Source organism: Aythya fuligula, chromosome 1 (assembly GCF_009819795.1).
Source record: "Aythya fuligula isolate bAytFul2 chromosome 1, bAytFul2.pri, whole genome shotgun sequence".
Taxonomy (NCBI): Eukaryota; Metazoa; Chordata; class Aves; order Anseriformes; family Anatidae; genus Aythya; species Aythya fuligula.
Genome location: NC_045559.1, coordinates 2100977 through 2119390, shown reverse-complemented (window position 1 = coordinate 2119390; position 18414 = coordinate 2100977). Strand labels below are relative to the sequence as shown.

The 18414-nt window shown below is 42.5% G+C and overlaps 1 protein-coding gene across 1 annotated transcript in view; it reads left to right on the top strand.

The window, feature by feature from the left end:
• Positions 1 to 18414, top strand: part of EXOC4 (exocyst complex component 4) — a 368415-nt gene that overhangs the window by 267759 nt on the left and 82242 nt on the right. Inside the window, exon 11 of the mRNA XM_032185122.1 lies at positions 2879 to 3098. Coding sequence (XP_032041013.1) covers positions 2879 to 3098 — 220 coding nt within the window. The remainder of the gene's footprint in view (positions 1 to 2878; positions 3099 to 18414) is intronic.

Below are 18414 nucleotides of genomic sequence, written 5' to 3'. Positions count from 1 at the left end.
GTCCTTCAACTGCAGCATGTCACAGCAGATAGGACCCTTATCCTCCTCCTTTTTTTATGCTGTACGAAGTGGTAATGTAGTTGTACCACTAGAATATGAAATCTCTGAACTTTTAGGGCTCTTCCCCACTGCAGGAGATGCTCAGACATCCATATGCTTTTCTTTACCTTTTCTCTACGTCCATTTTCTTCCTTGGAGATCTTTTGATTAAATGAAGACCTCAGAAAGTGTCTGTTTTTCATTACCATTATCATTTAATCGAGCTATCCTTGAACATTCAAACTGAAGGTCTCTCACCCATATCCTCTTGTCCTCCGTGCCATGCACAGCTTCATTCTTAATAACTTTTTCCTGCTATCAAGTTGAAATCTGCTTTCCTAAGCTCTTGACCATTTGTTCTTTATCACAAGTGTTGCTGAGCACTCATAAAATCCCCTCTTGCGGAGTCATTGCCATCTAGTAGCTTTCTCCTAATCTGTGATTACTTCGTGGTTGGTATCTAGTGAAATAAGGATGTATTTTTTGATCCTTACCAGTATGAAGCGAACCACGGTTGTCTTGTTTACGCTGCGAAATTAAAGCCTGTTAGAGCACATCAACCACCAAGAATTCGGTTTTCTAATGAAGATAAAGTTTGCTGGAGATCGAAGTGTGGGTCTTTAGGAGAGATCTGAGCTGGTGATTAATGCCAGGCACTGGGAGCCCAAAGTTCCTAATTACACCTTTTGGTAGCACTGACCTTTCCTACGGCCTCGTGCAAGCAATTCACTCTCTGCTGTGGGGAACACTTAGAAACTCCATCAAGCTATTACGGGATAAGGAGTTTACTGTAGGTCAGCACATCCGAGCTCTTCTAGTTTGCTGGAAGTTTGTAAGTGGCCGTTCTCCCTCTAAAAGTTGCTTTGCATTTGTGTTGGCTTAGCCATTTTTCAGCATTTTAAAAGATTATTGAACAGCGAGCTGTTCCCTTCACTTTATTGAAAGTTGCTTATTTCAAATTCAGGTTGCTTTGTCTCGCTTTTCCCATCTGAAAGAGACACGGTGGTATTCAGCTACGTGGTGCAGGTATTATAAGAGTTAATTCACTTTTTTTTTTATGAGTTCTGTGCATCAAAAGCGCAGTGTAAATCAGGTTACAGAGAAATTGGAGTATATTACGAATTTGTTGGCAGACACGGAAAAAAATGCAGTAAGTCAGTTTAATGTGGCTCCATCAGCCGTGACAGCAGTCCCTTAAGAGCATCAGCGTTTGTCACCCAGAGCTGGTGACATTAGTCCTATTATTTCAGAGATAAGCTCAGGGGTGGTCGCTCTGCTCCCTTCCCAAATGACTCCACAGCTTCCCCGTTTGATAAAGCCTAGTCACATTATCGATCTGTGAAAGCCAAGGAGTAAAACTGCCGTCCTCTGCACTTCTCTCCATGCAGCATCTCTCCTTGGAGAGGTGTTTTTCAGACTTCATGTGAAGGGTCCCTCTGCCGAAGCAATATCTGCATCGCCAAAATGCGTCGCTCCGGACTGATGGAGTCAACACCGCAGAGGCTTTAGGGAGCAAATTGTTTAGATTTGAAAGAAATCATGCTGCTGTGATGGACAGGGGCTCTGGAGTCAGTCCTTTGAAGGGAAGCTGCCTCTGGAATGCTGAACGTGGAGATTGAAAATTTACGGGCAATGAAACAACTCGTTGAAGTTTGGGGGGATATGGTTATTCCCCAAAAGTCATCCCTAAGTTAATGACTTAGCGAGGTCATCCCTAGTAAATGCTAGCCACTCTGAAACTGTTAGAAATGTCTCAATCGACAGAAAAAAATCGGCTGTAGTGAAGAAGAGGTGGCTTTCAGGGTGCAGAGGGTGATGCCACGTACATTGGGACATCCAGGTTCAAACACTTGCTTCTGCTACTGATCTGTAAATCAAAGATGAAAACAATCCCAGCCCATCCAGAAGGGGAATTAAAATATAACAGAGAGGAAAGCACATGCATGCAGTGATGACAAAGACAACACAATTGCCATCCATGTTTATCTCACAATATCTCAGTCTGTTAAGACCACTGATACTCAATCCCTAATTAGTTAAATAGATACAAATTTGAAGGGGAGACTTATTTTGTTGCCTCAAATGTAAATGAAAGACCTGATGGGGTAGTTTCTAGTAGAAACTCCTATCTGGTAAACAGATGGCATCACTGAGATAAAGATATTTTGCAGGAGGGGATGGCAAACGTTCTGTGCTAAAATATTCCCGGAATCGGTTTGGTACTCTGCACACGCAGGAATGGGATCCTAGAATGGAACAATAACGCATAATAAAAATATAGCATAATACAGACAGACATAATGCAGTATGACAGTGGCATAATATACATTGCATTGCTTCTTTTTTTTTTTTTCGTGGTATCTCTAGACTTCGAACTAGAATGTGTTCATTTTAGAGATGGAGAACTCACCTGTGGGAATTGAGTGACCAACCCCAGAAGGACGTTGGCCTTTTCAAAGTGATTTCTGACATCCTGATTATTTTGAGGGGGTTATTTTAAAAGAAGAGGTCTTTCCAGTATGTCTCAAGTAGAGCAAAGCCAGCGATTTTTGAACTGATAAACAGGAATCATGTGTAGGGCGTGGATTCTCACCAGTTCTTCACTTTGTTGGTTCTCCTTCTCCAGCCATCGAGTCTGTCTCACCAGCTGTTGGCGTTTTATGGATATTTTGATGGCCACCTTATAAATCTTTTCTACACCTCATGCCTCACATCATGGTCTGTCTCGTCTCCCCCAGTGCTGGTGCTCAGCTCTCATATGTAGGGATTGGAAATGCAACACGAACACTTCTAACTACATGGTTGAACTACATTGCGTTCTTCCTTTTGTGTTTTCCAGATTTATCAAGGAGATAGAGCATGCCATGGAGCTCGGCCCGGCCAAACAGTGTCCACTTCGTGAGTTCCTCACCATGTACATCAAGAACATCTTCCTCAATCAGGTCCTGGCTGAGATCAACAAGGAAATCGAAGGAGTCACGAAGGCATCTGATCCCCTCAAGATCCTGGCTAATGCAGACACCATGAAGATCCTAGGGGTGCAGAGGCCTCTCCTGCAGGTAGGAACTGAGATCTGAGTGATCTCTTCCTGTCCATCTAACCACGACCCAGTTGTGTATCTGACACAAACACACAAAATTTGTCTATTAATGTTAACTGCAGTCTCTTGCAGTGTTACTTCTAATATACATAGTCTTTCCTTTTCCACTCTCTATACACAGGTGCGTAGGTGAGTGTGTCTCTCTTGATAAATATGCCAAATATGCAACTAATGGAATCCTTACATCTTGCCTGACACATCCCATTATTAAAGCACCTGGCTGCCATCATGATGACTCGTTACCAGCCTTAGAGCCCTACAGAAAAAGCTAATTTTCAAGGTTTTTGATGATGTGTGTCTCCCTTAGAAGTTCTGGGGATGCTCACAAATCACAGAGCTGCGCAATTGGACTAAACACACATGGCAAACTACCAGGGAGGAGCAGAGACGAGGTTTTGCTGCCTCCCAAGCGCAGTGTGTTTGTGATTTATGTGGTGCTGGTGCAGCGAGGCAGCTGTATTGCTTCCTCAGCCAGATAAGAGAGATTTGAGAGATTTTGCTTTGAAGTCAAGAGTATTTATATGAGAGGTCTCTTATGAAACAGATTTTAAAGCTCTGATGTGGAGCAGTGATAATAGCAATAAACACACTTCTCAGCCTAACTACATGGGTAACAGGACAGTTCAGAAGCCTCAAAAAAATATTCTTTTATTATACTTGTTGCATGGGACTGAAAGGAATGAATTAACTGTCAGCTCCGACTCTTGCTGTGATTTGGGTCAAGCTCTTTTAATCCTTTTAAATAATTCCCTCTTATCTATAAAATCGTCTCCTCGGGGATCGATAATATTTACAATGTTCTTAAGAAACTTAGTGCATCTCCTCAGATTTGTACAGCTGCTTTCCACCTTAGTTTATATCATTAAAGTATGTGCATATTTTAATGATATCTAATAACAGTAATAGCTGTTGTTAGTGTTATTATTTGGGAGAAGTCCCTAGGTTTTCTGCATTTATTAATGGTTGCTAAAGCTGTGCCTATCTGGATGCTTTGGGGATGGGTATAGGATGGTTCTTTCAGAGGCAAAGCAAAATTAGATTCCTTCTGAGAGTTTTCAGAAGTCTGTAGAGGGGAATGGGATCCTTAGAATAGAGCCAGAATCTTCTCTACATGGTTTAGAAAATCTCCACAAATTAAAATGATGTCTTGGAGCAGGCACAGCATCCCTGGACTAGTTTCTTCCCAAGATACAGCTTTAACAGCGTTCTCAAACTCTGCTATCAAAACTTAGAAGTGGATGAATAAAACCCATTGTAAACAGAAACCAACATAAAAATTGTTTCAGCCTCGCCGTTCACTGAGCATGCACAATGTTTGCAACAGGGCATTGCAACGAGAGCAGTTTATGACTGGATGTCTCATGTTGAGCCCTCTTGTGAGCTGAAGATGGATTTGATGACATTTGTCTTTTTTTTTCCCTTGGCACTGCAAAAGTATTGCCAATCAGGTGTAAGATGTTATAGTAAAATCGCAGCAGGAGTGGTTATGAAACAACAGCTGAGTATTGAAAACAACTTTAATGAGAACAGAAGGAGTTTTATAGATCAAGAACTCAAATGCACTGGCTGGGCAGGGATAGCAGAGGCACAGCAGAGAGGGGAAGAAATGACAAAATACACCCTTGTTTTGCAGTTATCTGCAGTGCTAGTAATCCCTCACCACTGCAAGTGCCTAGGAGAAGAGAAATCAGCCAAATCTGTGACACTTGTAGAAGTCTTCCAAACCTTGATTTTCAGAACGGGGTAGAAAAAAAAAATAGGGCAGTTCAGGCTTCCACAACAAGAAAACAATCTAAAGATTGAAACTGTGAGTTAGAATAAGAAGCAAAACTCTGCTTATTCATAGTTTGAAGGCTTCATTGTGGAAGTTGCTTAAAGTTAATTTGGGGATAATAGAAATAATTAGGTGTATTCTGCTGTACTGTGTGTTGTTTGCCTTTCTTTTGTTTTGTCTTCTGAGCATCAAAGCGGCTGAGAGCCTGAACTCAGCCTGCGCAGGCGTCTGACCTTACTGAGAGCTGAAAGTATTTTACAGTAATATTAGCATGTAAGCTTTGGAGCAGGACCATAAGGGCTGTTAACCTTACAAATTTGTTTTGGGTTCTTAATGCAATAATGTATTTCTGTGGACTGTAGCTCCGTTGGTAGCCAATGACAATGTGTTATATCAATACATTTTCTTAAAGTTCATTTGGGGTTGAAGAGACAGAATGGGTTGGAATTTTCTCGTCCGGTCCCTATAATTTACTTCTCATGATGGATGGAAATCATTTTGAACTGGAATTATTCTTGGTCAAAATGTACATGGTCAGAAGGTCTGCCTGTTCCCGACATTATAGAAGGGTAATTTTGTGAAAGAGAAGAAAAATTGCTGCCTCTTTGAACCAAGTCATCCAAATAGCTCCCTAAAATAATTTTATTGATTTTACATTAAAAGAAAAAGGGCTATTACTACATTGACAGTGCTGGAGCCTGAAATCTTTGCCCTCATCGCATCATGGGTACAATGAAAATATGGTGTGTAGCATGAATGATCCTTGCACCTCTCTCCCGGGGCTGTGTTACTTTTTCCTGCCTCGTGTTGTTCGTGGAGGGGTTCATGGTTCAGCCATGCCACTCCTTTCTATCCTGAAGATCTTTCAGAAGCTTCTGCAACAGGAGCTAGAGCTGTGATTTGAACACGACTGCAGGGATTTATCAGTTCCCACTGCACAGGCTGATAATAGCTGCTTTTTGATAACTATCAGCACATGTTTGAACTGAATTAGCTTAGAGATGAGAGGTTTTCTAGCATCCTCTGCCATCGTGTCCTCACAGACGAATCCAGTTCTTTAAAGATTATGCCCCCCAAAAAAAGAATTCAGCTGCCCGTTGTAAATATTGCAGTTAAAGAGGAGGATTGTTTTATTTTCCATTCTTCCAGCTTTACACGTAAAATATTGTAAATCCGTCTCCTTTTAAGAGGGACTGAATAACCATGAAACTAATTTGTTTCAGAATTATTCCACATTAAACTTTATGCTGTAATTGTTTAAATCAATACCAAATTAGGCTACAAGCAGCTCGACAGCTTCCTCTAGCCTGTTCTTGTACGGTTCGTGTCGAAGTGATAAATCTTTCCAGCTAGGTGGGCGCTATTACCAGTGGCCTTGGATGTGTGGTACCTTGTCTCCATCCAAAAAAAAGTGCACGTTGCTTCTATCATAAAGCTCTGTACCAGCAGAGTGGGATTTTCCCTCAAAACATCAGCACGACCATTGTTTTTTAGCACAGAATTGCGCAGATGACGGGCATGAGAGCTTTCTGGCAGTGCTCCAGCGGCTGAAAACCCAGCAAAAAAAAACAAAAACAACTCCTTCAGAAGTCAGAGCGTGCAGCTGTTTGCAGGATAATGACTTGCTGGAGCTAATTACCCCATCGCCCACACCGCTTACCCTGCACACAAAGTCACTCGCCTGTGACTTTCCAAGGAGATGTCGCTGGTGGCTTTGGCATGTTTTCTTCCCGTCAAATTACTGGGTATTAAGAAGAAGAATGGTCACAGTGAGTGGCATTTAAATGGCTCACCAGTAGTGAGTGGGTGCATGCTATGATAGCAAGTAGATGTTATTATTTATTAGTGTAAACAAATTAGTTGTCTTTTCAGGCTGGCTTCCAGCGATCAAAATCCATTAAGGCCCAGGCTTGGCTGATCAATTGGATTTTTCCCATTCAAGGACAAGTTTAGCTTCAGAGGCATCACCTGTGGTTCTGGTCCTTGCGTTTCAACTATTTTATGGTGATGTAGTGTCTGAAACAGTATGAAGTGCTTTGCAGGCGTTTTCATCTCTTGCGTGGTGTGTTCGTTTTGTTTGTACAGCCAAAATGTCAAGAGGTTAAGACTGACCGAGTCGGTGGCAGGGTTTCTAGCTGAACCCCGGAGTCCTGAATCCTCTTTTTCATTTGGAAATGAGAGACAAAATTGTCTCTCTGTGGGAGTCTGAATCTCCCTATTCCTTTAAATATTTCTTTAGATAATTCTTCCTCTAGGGGAAACATTTGGAGTAGTTACTGGCTTTTGTGGAAGCTTTTACAAGGCTCCCATGTAAGTCATCTGCAGATGTGTAAGTTCTCCACTGAGGCTGATCGTGGAGCTGTAAGTTACATAAAAGCAATTGCTAGCTTTAGGCAAACCATTATGGCAGTGCTTCAATTTATTTTAAAAATCAAGTTTAACATGCACATTCAGTAAAGCCTAGGTAGGAGATGGCTTTAAGTTGCACATACTTCTATTGAAGCAAAATTCCTTGCAGGCAGAATTGTTTTCTTACTCTCCAGGAGCGGAAAAGCAAAGTCAGTTTGCACAAACCATGCTAAAGATGTGACGCAGGTTGGATGTAAAGGAAGCATTTGTACATGTGAGGTCTCTGTGGCCTGTTACTAATCCCTGCAGTCCCTGGGTGTCTCTTCCACTGGTAGGTGCAACGCCGCATTGGAGTTGGCCAGAATCCATATAACCCCACTTTGTAAATCCAGGTTAATATGCCATGTATCTCATGACCTGAGACTCAACACCAAGCTGCTCTTGGCCATGTGATTTTTATCTACAACACATGAGAATTGCTTCCCCATTGAAACAAACTTTCTGAGAGCAAGTAAAATCACGGCTGATCTACCTGGAACGTGCTCTATTAGAAATTAGCAAAGCAGAGAAATGTAAAAGCCCAAGTCCTGATCCCAAGCAGTGGAAGTTGGGTGCCAAATGTGATCACCTGAAACCACCTACTTGTTCTGTTCACCTCACCAAGTATCTGTTATATGATAGATATCATTACCAGTATTTCCATATATTTAATAACCATTTTTGAATATGTACATACCCAGTATCGTAGGATCATAGCAATGTTGGTTGAAAAGTGACCTCTAGAGGTTGATCTCATCTGTCTGAACCTCCAGCCAAAACTAAACTCTAGCCAACACCAGGTCAGATCAGTCAAGGCTTTTTCTCAGAATCACAGAACGTTTTTGGTTGGATGGGGTGCCTAGAGGTCATCAAGCAGGACCATGCGAGCTGCTTGCCCAGGAAGCACGACTCTCAGTAAGTCTTGAAAACTTCGAGAGATGGAGATTCTCTGGAAAATGGTTCTGCATTACTCTCCTGATGGAAGGTTTTTTCCTAGGTCTAACCTGAGTCTCCTGAGCCACATTTTTTGACTTTTGTCCTTCATTATGTCATGTGTATGATACACAAAACAGACCAAGAATCTTCACTTAAATGATGTAGTATTTTTGCTTTGTGGAAATGCGAAGCCTACTACACACAGTTCAGCTCTTGCATCTGTGTAAAACATATTGTAGACGAATACATAATACAATAAGTGAACAATTAGTAAATGGGTCAGACTCAAAGGGTTGTAAAGGTTACATCAGGTTTGCAGCCAGTCACTACTGGGGTTCTGTAGGACTGCATTGTAGGGACAGTTCTCTTTAATGTTTTTATAAATGATCTGGATGCAGGACTCAAATGTGTACTAAGTTTACAGACAAAACTAAATTAGGAGGAGCTGTTGAAGTAACAGAAACCTCGCAGAGAGATCTTGGCAAACTCTAGGACTGGGAGATCGCCAACTTTATGAAGTTTAACAAGAGGAAGTGCCAGATTCTGCATCTGGGACAGAGCAGGTGTGTTCAGCCCTGAGCAGAGCAGGCCGAGGGGAGGCCTCATGGCGGCCTGCAGCTCCCTCACGAAGGGAGCGGAGGGGCAGGCGCTGAGCTCTGCTCTCTGGGGACAGCGACAGGACCCGAGGGAACGGCATGGAGCTGGGACAGGGGAGGGTCAGGCTGGGGGTGAGGGAAAGGTTCTGCACCCAGAGGTGATCAGGAACTGGGACAGGCTGCCCAGGGATGTGTTCACAGCACTGAGCCTGACGGAGTTCAAGAAATATTTCCACAATGCTCTCAGACACAGGGTTTGGTTTTTGGGTGGTCCTGTGTGGAGCCAGGAGTTGGACTTGGTGATCCTGGTGGGTCCCTTCCCGCTTGTGATGATTATGGCTCTACATGTATGTGTCAGAGCTCCATTAAATGTGAGGCAAATCCAGTAATCCAGCGTCCATATTACATCCACTTCTGCCTGTGGTTGTTTCTCGGTATAGCTGATCTCTGGTTTAAATTATTCCAGTGTAATTAAAGTATACCTCCCTGTTTTGTGCTACTAGGGTCAATCTAGCTACAGTGATCTTGACAGTACTAGAGATGAAAGTGTCTATGGAGGGGTTATGAGTCTAATCAAAAGATGTCATGGGAAAAATAGACCAGTTAATAAAAAGAGATCACCCAGTCTTGTATCCCTGAGCAATTACATCGGGCTTTTCATCAGTAAATCTTAAAGGTTTTTTCAAGAATTTAATTGGTAAAACTTGCTCCTCAAAGACTGCCTTTCTAGCATGGCTTTCTCTCTAAATCTTTGTGTTTGTACTACATCAACTAACATCGTTCCGAGGATCCAATACTTCATGGTGAATTCATGTCATTAGCTCCACTTGCTCAGGGCTTTGTCTGCTGGGTTATTTTAGAAGACGACCTGGGCCAGGAAAGCTGCATGTCCAACCGTAAGCTCTGGGTTTGAGAAAAATTATGACCATTGCTCTGAATGTCCTTGGGAACCAGCAGCTTCAGGTTGGAAAAGTACAACCTCCTGAGCTGCTGGTGGCGAGAAACCCAGCAGGAATGGGGTCAAACCTCGTGTTTTCAGGGCAGGTTGGAAGGTGTGGATCGGCTGCTGTCTCTTTTGATCTTTCGGCTGCAGGACTTTTTGGTGGACAAGCAGGAGAGAAGTAATGGTTTCTGACAAATCTGCTGACAGGGATGGAACCACATTAGCACTCTGTCAATCCGATCTTCCAAGAGCTGCCTTTTTTGAGACGTATTTGACTTTACCGGCTATCAAAGGCATCCTCAGTTTTTGGTCTATATGGGAAGCAGCAGGAAGCGAAGGGAGAGATGGATTGCTGCATGGCCAACATGAAGCTGTGGGGATCAGCTGCTCACAGGGAGCAGAAGGGGCATCAAGCCCTCAAGGTTACCCTGGGAGCTGGAATGAGAGCAAGGAGAGGTTGTCTTTGCCTCTGTGAATTTTCTGTGTCTCTCTGTTTTTTCTGGTCATTAGTCTGATAAGCAGGACTCTAGCCAAAGTGGAAAGGGAAACGTACTCCAATTCTCGCACAGTGGAGATGGCAGAAATGTAAAAGAGAGTTAAAAAAAATAGCTATCACTGTCTTCTTGGCCTCGAGGATGGACATCTCAGTGTGTCCAGTCTGTGTCATTGCAGTTCCCCGTACAGCTTCTGGATTAATGATTAATCCTATCTCCATAGATGCAGTTTCTATTGAGCTGGAAGGGTTTCCCATTTCTTTTGCTCCTGAATTAACTTTTTTTTTTTTTTTTTAGGGTAATGGGAGAAACTATGTGCATTGTTTGCTTCCCTCTTTCCAGTTCCTTTTGACAGGATTTTAGTTTAAAGTGCTGCACTCATCATGCATGCAACTCTTTCTGTCTGGCCAGAAGTCAGTGGGGATGCACAGTGATTCAAGTGTATGGGATGTGCCAGTATGGTACTGGGAATGCCTCCGAGATGCTGAGCACATCAGCTCTCGTTGACGCCAGTGGTACACAGAGAAGCATCCTCATCTTGCAGGATTAACCCTTTTAAGGGAACTTTGCTGCTGTAGCATTTACTGTGTTCATCCTCACCCTGGGCCATGTGGCTGTTTTTCAGTGGCAGTTCACCAAGTAATTGCTGGACTGATAAAACCGCTACGATTTCTCTATGCTTTATTTTATTTTGTATTTGTTTTCTTCTTGCAGTCAATTTTTCCGTGAGTTGGGACTAAAACAAATGTACCTTCTCCAGCTACGGTCACAGGCTTTGATTGATTATTTTAATTAGCAAAACAGCCCAGACAGGCTCCTTCACCAGTAGTATTGCACACATAAATCCTCATTTTGCCTCACATGGCTGAGCCCACATAGCTGGTGTCAGAGACAGCCCCTGTTATCTTTATGTCCAGAGGAGAAGCCATTTGGCTTGGCCGCACTCCTGTTTGTTTAAACCTTCAGCTGCACATTTCTCATTTGTAACCTCGTTAAGCGTACAGTGCCCATGGCAGGAGGGCATGTCCCAGGGCTGCAGAGGCAAAGCAGCCCTCAATGACCCATGAGTGCTTCCAAAAAGTAAGTGTGAAAGCTTAGACACTGCAATCACAAAAGCTCCGCTTTACCCAACTTCTCTTCTTTCCCTCCAGCTACCTTTTTTCCTAGGTGTTTCTTCAATTTTAAATCAGTGTTTTGACTTCACGAGGGTTGTTTCTGTGATGGATGACCGTATCTGCAGTGTCCAGAAGGCTCTTAGCATCCACTTGTGAGTACCTACAAAGCCAAAGTGTGATGAACTGCACTTACAGGAGACATGTATCTCTCTGTGGCCAACAGCCCACCGAGATTCTCTTTCTTAACCATCTTTTCACGAGCAAAATTTAATTGCTTGCTTTTCGAAACTTGGCTCTGCTAATTTGGGGTGGGGTTTTTTTGACTGCCCATGCACAGAGTGGTGTCTCTTCATCCCAACAATGCATATTTTTTTCTCTTCCCTTTGCCTGACTTGTTTTGTGAATCCCAAATCCAATCTCCCACAACATACTTTATAGACAACTTTAAGAAAATAAACTTTCCTGCATTCTTGCTGGGCTCATTGAAAGTCACTTTTTTTTTTTTCCTTGCATTTGAAGCCTGAGCCCATTTCATTTAGGAAGAATAACTCTAATTTCTAATTTTTTAAATGTTTTCCTAATCAGAAGTGCTGTATGAGAAGAGCCATCGCATTTTAAATAATTGATGGCTACTTTATTGAGTTGTCAGCACTAATTCATCCTCCTTTTGAAGTGCTTGGATGTTCAAAGGAGTAATCCTTTTACAACATGCTCATTTTTTGAAGAAAAGTTCATTTTTATAATTACTTTTTTTTTTTTTTTTTTCCCACCGTGGAGTGTAATTGTAGCTGTGCTGTGAGGGGGAGGGATGAAGTACCTTCCAGCTCATGCAGGCTCTAAAATGCCTTTATTACTACTTTTGCTGCTAATTTCTCTGCCTCTTTCCTTTTGCAGAGCTTTAATTATACCTGTTTAAAAAGTGCATTTTGAAATATGACACCTAGTTCTCATGGAGAACAAAAGAAAGATTAATCTATTGTTAAAAGGAAAGGTAGAAAGCTATTTTTTTTTCTTCAAGGGCCACCCCTCCCTGACAAGCCCCATTCAGTGGGAGGACCGCAGAGAAGTAGCTGTGATTTTGAAGGAAGGGACTTGTCAACAAGAGAGCTGAAAACCAAAAAACAGATGCACGGATGCTGTGATCAGAGCATTCCCTCTTGCACAGCGGGTTTCCCCTCCTTCCCTCTGCTGGCAGAGGGAAAGGTTTTTGTGAGAACGTATAAACTTTGCTAGCAGTTTAAAGGTTAATAGCACTCTAACTTACATCTGAAAGAACTGAGGGAAGAGGGAAAATTAAAAATTTCCCCTCCTAGAACTAATCTGTAAATAGACCCTTTCTTTTCCAAAAAAAAAATAATAGTTTTGCACACAAACAAAGCAGAATGGTAATTTTTTTTTTTCTTTTTTTTTTTTTTATGGTAAATGATCTGCTTTTGTGCTGTGATTTTTACCTTACAGAGGGTAAAAGCTCTTCCCTTGTGTTACCCACTGGGCTGCTCCATCAAGCTGCTGGGTGGTGCCACCTTCTGCAGCCCCCGTTGTGGTCATTGTGGGCTCGATCCAGGGCTCGCTGGGGAATTTCAACCATTATTCTTGGCTCTTCTAATTAAAGCATTTGGGGACTTTGTGCCTCTCTAAGGTAAACTGGTACATGGAGTGAAAATAGAGTAAAACGATATAACTCTATGGGAGAGCCCCGCCACGGGCTCTGTTCTATTTTAATTAATTAGGTGCTGATTATAGCTGCTGGAAAAGGTAAAGATGAGAGAAAATTGAAGAGCATTGAATTGTGTGAAGATGGAATCCCAGATTCTGATCTCAGCTGACCTTGAAGTCAATGGAGTTACACTGGATTTCTTCCAGCACAAGTGAGATGAGATCTATCCCATTAACTCTAAATAATGTCCGAAGTCAGTCATTTTAAACATTAAAGGACAAGAAAAGATACAGTCATTCAGCTGCATCTGACTCCCATTTGTGTGAATAGCGTCAGCCTCAATAACAGGCTTGAAGATGAAGCAAACCAAACATTTCAGGCCACCAAAGAAGCTCTGATTGTTGCAAAAGGCTTCTAGCAAAAAGGCACTGAGATTTCTCTGCTTAACGGTCCATTTTCTCCTTGAAGAGTTACGTCAGAAAGTGTTTTAAGGGCAGCTTGGTGACAGGTTGAACACCCCTTTTTGGTATTAACATGTCATTTCGTATTTAATTCCTGCTATGTTGTTTTCCACTGCACTTTGGTGGAAACAACGCAATTCCAAATTTCTGCAGCAGCTCCCCGTCCTGTGTCCAGCCACTGTGATATTTCCATCCACGACAGGGGAAACCTGCTCACCCTCAACTAAAAATGTCACTTCAGTTTTCCCTGCTTTATTGCACAGATGTACCTGCTTTCTACTCCATTTGTCCCCAAATCACTGCAGCAGTTTCTCTGGAATGAATGATGACTGACAACATTTGTCTGTATTTCTTCCAGTTGAAAGACAGCTGGAAAAAACAAACCTTTTGTCAAAAGGAAGACTTAGTTTGCAGCGCCTGGGTGGTCATTCGGCACATTTTGGAGGTGACCACAAATTAGAAAATATTCTTAATCACCTTTTTTTTGTGGTTAGAAACTTCCAAGTAGTGAAGGTTGACCTGTTTGCCTGGAGGTTTAGCTGCAAAAACGCACACGAGCTAGAGCGTTAGTGCTCACACCTAGGTGCTAGTCAATCACTGACCTGAAAATAAAGCTATATGTGTCTCGGGTCTTCCTGGAGTACTTGAAGAACTCTACCTAGGGACAATTCGTGCCACTGTTTTTGCTGCTGGTACAACAGAGCACAGTCTGCAGACCATCAGGGCACGATGATGGGTCCCCATGGTTGATGTAGTGAAATGGTGCCATGGTGTAACAGCTGCCACTCCAGGCTTGTAGGGACGTAAGAAATGTTTTGAAGGCCCCACTCCCAGATTAGCAGAGGCGATTTAATCACAGATCTAATCAAAACAAAGTCATACCTGAAAGATATTTCTTTGGCCTTTGCCTGCCTCTTTATCTAAAGCCCTTTTTCTCATTCCCAGGTTCAAGGGAGCAGCCAACACTCACCATTTATTTTGCACCTTGGATTTCTGCTGGGTTAGAAATTACGTTTTTACATTTGTATTCATTCCTTTCAATATTGCTGGGGATTTGGGGATTTTGAGCTGATTCTTAGTTCTTCCTAACGAATTTGTGTACAAGATGTGCTTGTTTTCTGGCTTGTAAAAGGCAAAGTGCGAAATAATCACAACCAGCAGCAGTTTACATAGGAGCAGCCAGAACGTCATCCAAATTTTGGCTGTAGAGCTCAGCCAGAGCTCGAGGAAAAGTGGCAAAGCAAATTTCTTTCAGTAGGGGAGGCTGAGTGGTTGAATTTTCTTATTTTAGCAGGTAGAAAGATTTACAACCTAACAGGGGCACGGGTGTTGGAAGGGTGCCTTAAAGAGCCCTAAGTTTGTGTTGGTGCAGTCTCACCTCGAGCACCGTGTGCAGTTTTGGGTACCACAATATAAGAAGGGCATGAAAGGATTAGAGAATGTCCAAAGGAGGTCTACAAAGATGGGGAAGAGTCTAGAGGGGAAGACATGTGAGGAGAAAGGTGTGTTTGATTAACCCAAAGACATTCAGTGACCAGCAGAGCTGTGAGTGTGCCCAGGGTTTCGTAATTATTGCCTCTTCAAATCAGTGGAGCACATTGCATTTCTGAAGTGTCCCTGCTCAGAGCAGCACCAAATGCTTCTGGTCCATTAGGAAGATTTTTATAAATCATCTCCATCTCCTTATGAATCATAACCACGGGAAGTGGAATGGGGCTCACAGCAAGTGCCATGCCACAAAGCAGAGACTCTTCCCAACTATCCAAAAAAAAAAAGGAACAAACCCAAAAACCAGAAAGGAAAAGCGAGAGGAAGTTAAGATTAAGCATCTGATGCTCTGAAAGCAGGAACATGGTAGATGAGGGAGGAATATCCATGACAAATGGACTCAAGCAAGCAGGATGTACCCACTGTTGAGTGGAAACCAACAAGTAGCTGGAGGGTATCGGGGCTGACTTCAGTCTTCTAGGTTCTTAAAAGTAATTTGGCAACACTTGCATGGTTTGTCAAGCCAACGAAATCTCATTTAATTGAAATGAATTGCCTGCATGTCCGTAAATGCTTACTGAAGTTTCTGTATCATAGCCTCTAAGCGGTAACACGGCCTGAGCATCTCTTAATTGCATTCAGCATTGCATTTCACAGCTGGGCTGAGGAGCAGCCAGAAACGCTGCTTTCCATCAAGTCAGGTATCAAGCGAGGGGGAAGAAGTCCTCCTGCTAATTTTTTACATTAATAATTCACCACAGCCGTAGCACTGGAGATACAAGGAAGAGCCAGCTGAAGTTTGGAACAGGAGTGAGACACTTTCCGAATCAAAATGTTGATTTGACAGTGAGCTAATGCGAAGAGTTTAACACGGGAGCTGATATGCTCAAGCAGATCCATTTGGGTGTCTGGGAAGATGTGAGCTTCACAAATAAACTCAATTTTTGATATAATGGGAATAAGAGCTCTCAAGCATTAAACAATCCAGCCTTAAAGAGAGGAAGGCATTTATCAGCACCTTCAATTCTGTTTTTCTGAATGTTGTTCCCAGCCTGACATGTTTTCATCAGCATTAAAAAGAAAAAAAAAAAGAAGGAAATTGCCCTAATGGAGCCAAGAAAGCACAAATTCCTGGATAATCTGCAGCTCTCTAAGTTAGTGCTCTTACTCCTTTATACTTAAATCAGAAGAGAAAAGCTTTGGGCAGGGCTCACATGACGATGCCAGACCTGCAGCAGCACACAGCCCTCAAAAATGGTTTGAAATACACATGGAACCATAAAATCATAGAATATCCTGAGTTGGAAAGGACCCCCAAGGATCATCGAGTCCACCTCCTGGCTCCACACAGAACCACCTAAACATTAAACCACGTCTGAGAGCATCGTCCAAATGCTGCTTGAACTCTGGCAGGCTTGGTGCCTGTACACATATATACACATATCTATATATTTTATAATATATCAAACCCCAAACTCCCTCTTATGGCATTTCTGTGTGGGTATCAGCTTGTGGTTTTTTTCTTTTAAACGCGTTTCCACCCTGTGTCATTTTGCACCGATCCATATTTAAGTAATGAGAGGTTGTTTTCCCTCTGATGAGGAAAATTATTTTAAATGTTTTTCTTCCACTAGATGAGCAAGTGTTGAAATTGATGTAATGAAATAATGACAGGGGAGCATCTCCCCAGGAGCTTACTGTGGTGGTGAAAAACATGCTCCTTGGCAGACTTTGGGGTTTCCTTCTGCATTTATTCACTCTGCACTTACTCTTTTGCTTTGCTCTTAGAGATGTCCATGCCCATGGCACGGGGGTGGAATCAGATGGGCTCCGAGGTCCCTTCCAACCCAAACCCTTCTATGATTTTAAGATGAGGATGGCTTGGTTGGCCAGTAGGGGCTTTTCCATGCGTAGGAAATCATGAAAGTCCAGAAATTCTGTTGGAGGGAGCAATGATGTGTCCAAGATCTGTGTTTGCATCAGAGCAGGAGACAACACGTAAGCAGGGCTGGCAGGGAGCAGAGCAGGGCTGGCTTAGGGAGCTGCTCCGTTCCCAACCCTACCATTGATTTATTTTGCACATTCATCTCTTTTAAGAGGCTACGAAAACTCAGCTCTGGGTCCATGTTGGGAGATAACCTTCTCTTTTTATGCTGAACTCTGGAGAAATGGAAGGAAACTCTGGAAACAGCCAGTCGAAAAGTTCATATCAGCAGAGGCAAGGAGCAGGTATTTACAGAGCAGCTTGACAGCTCTGTTTGTCATACAGGCTTGGGTCAGAATCCGCTCGTCTGTTATTTTTTGGTTTGTTTGGGGAAGGGAGTTTGATTTTTGATTTATTTTGTTTTGTTTTGTTTTGTTTTTTTTTTTTCTCATCTGATGTAAGATGCTGACTTTGAGTTGCTGGAAAAAAAGGAGCTGCTTTTCTTCCCGTTGATATTCTGATGGCCCCATGGAGCTGCTCTTGTAGAGCAAGTCTGAAGTGGAAAAAAAAATTGTGGCTGAACTTTGTGGAACTACCCTTAACTCTTTGCTTTTGGATATTCCCACCCACAGATGAAGAGTTGAGTCGATAGGGAGGAATACAGGGACATTTCCTGAGACAGGTAGGAGCGGAGAAGGACGTTATTTGGGAGCTGACAGCCTTCTGCTGGTTGGCTTTCAGTGGGAACATCTGCTCCATAACGTGCCTTTAGCTGTCCTGCGCCTTCTCCCTGCCTCTTCTCCCACCTTGCTGACCACATCAGGCAACAATTCAATCCACAGCTGTTTTCTGGAGCCATATCCTTGCAATAATTAAACACAAAGATCATTTATGATGAGCATTAGTTCATGCCCCCAAATTATTTTTCATTTAATTACATAATAAAGCATTTACGTTTAGGAGAAGTCCATTTTAAGCACCTTTATTATGGTAAAAGTAGCAGTCATGCCACAGTTTGAAGTATTTTTCCCATTTGTGATCCATTCTCTTCGATCAGATAACTGTCCATATCTGCTCTCTCTTAGCTTTTCTATCAATTTATGATCGCGTGAAGCCTCCAGCTTTCTTCCTGGTTTATTTCTGTGTACCATGCTCTTATGAAAGGAAAATGAAAATAGAAAGAGCAGAGAAACTTGAATACTGTAATTGCTTTTTGAACCCATTTTGGGGAGCTGCCGCAGGAACAAAAGGCAAGAACATTTTAAAATACGTTTAGGTTATTAGAACATTTTAAAATATGTTTATTGCAGAAAAATGCTCAGATACCTTTTTTGACATTTTCTAATGTAGATATATCCTTGGCACACCAAACTATTACATGGATGGTGGGAATATTTAGGCAGGGCAGGTGGAAATTGGTCAATAAAAGCATGCTTTCCTCCGACCCTTTTGAGACCTTTCGTGTCCTTCGCTGTAAATGGATTAGCACCATTTTTCTT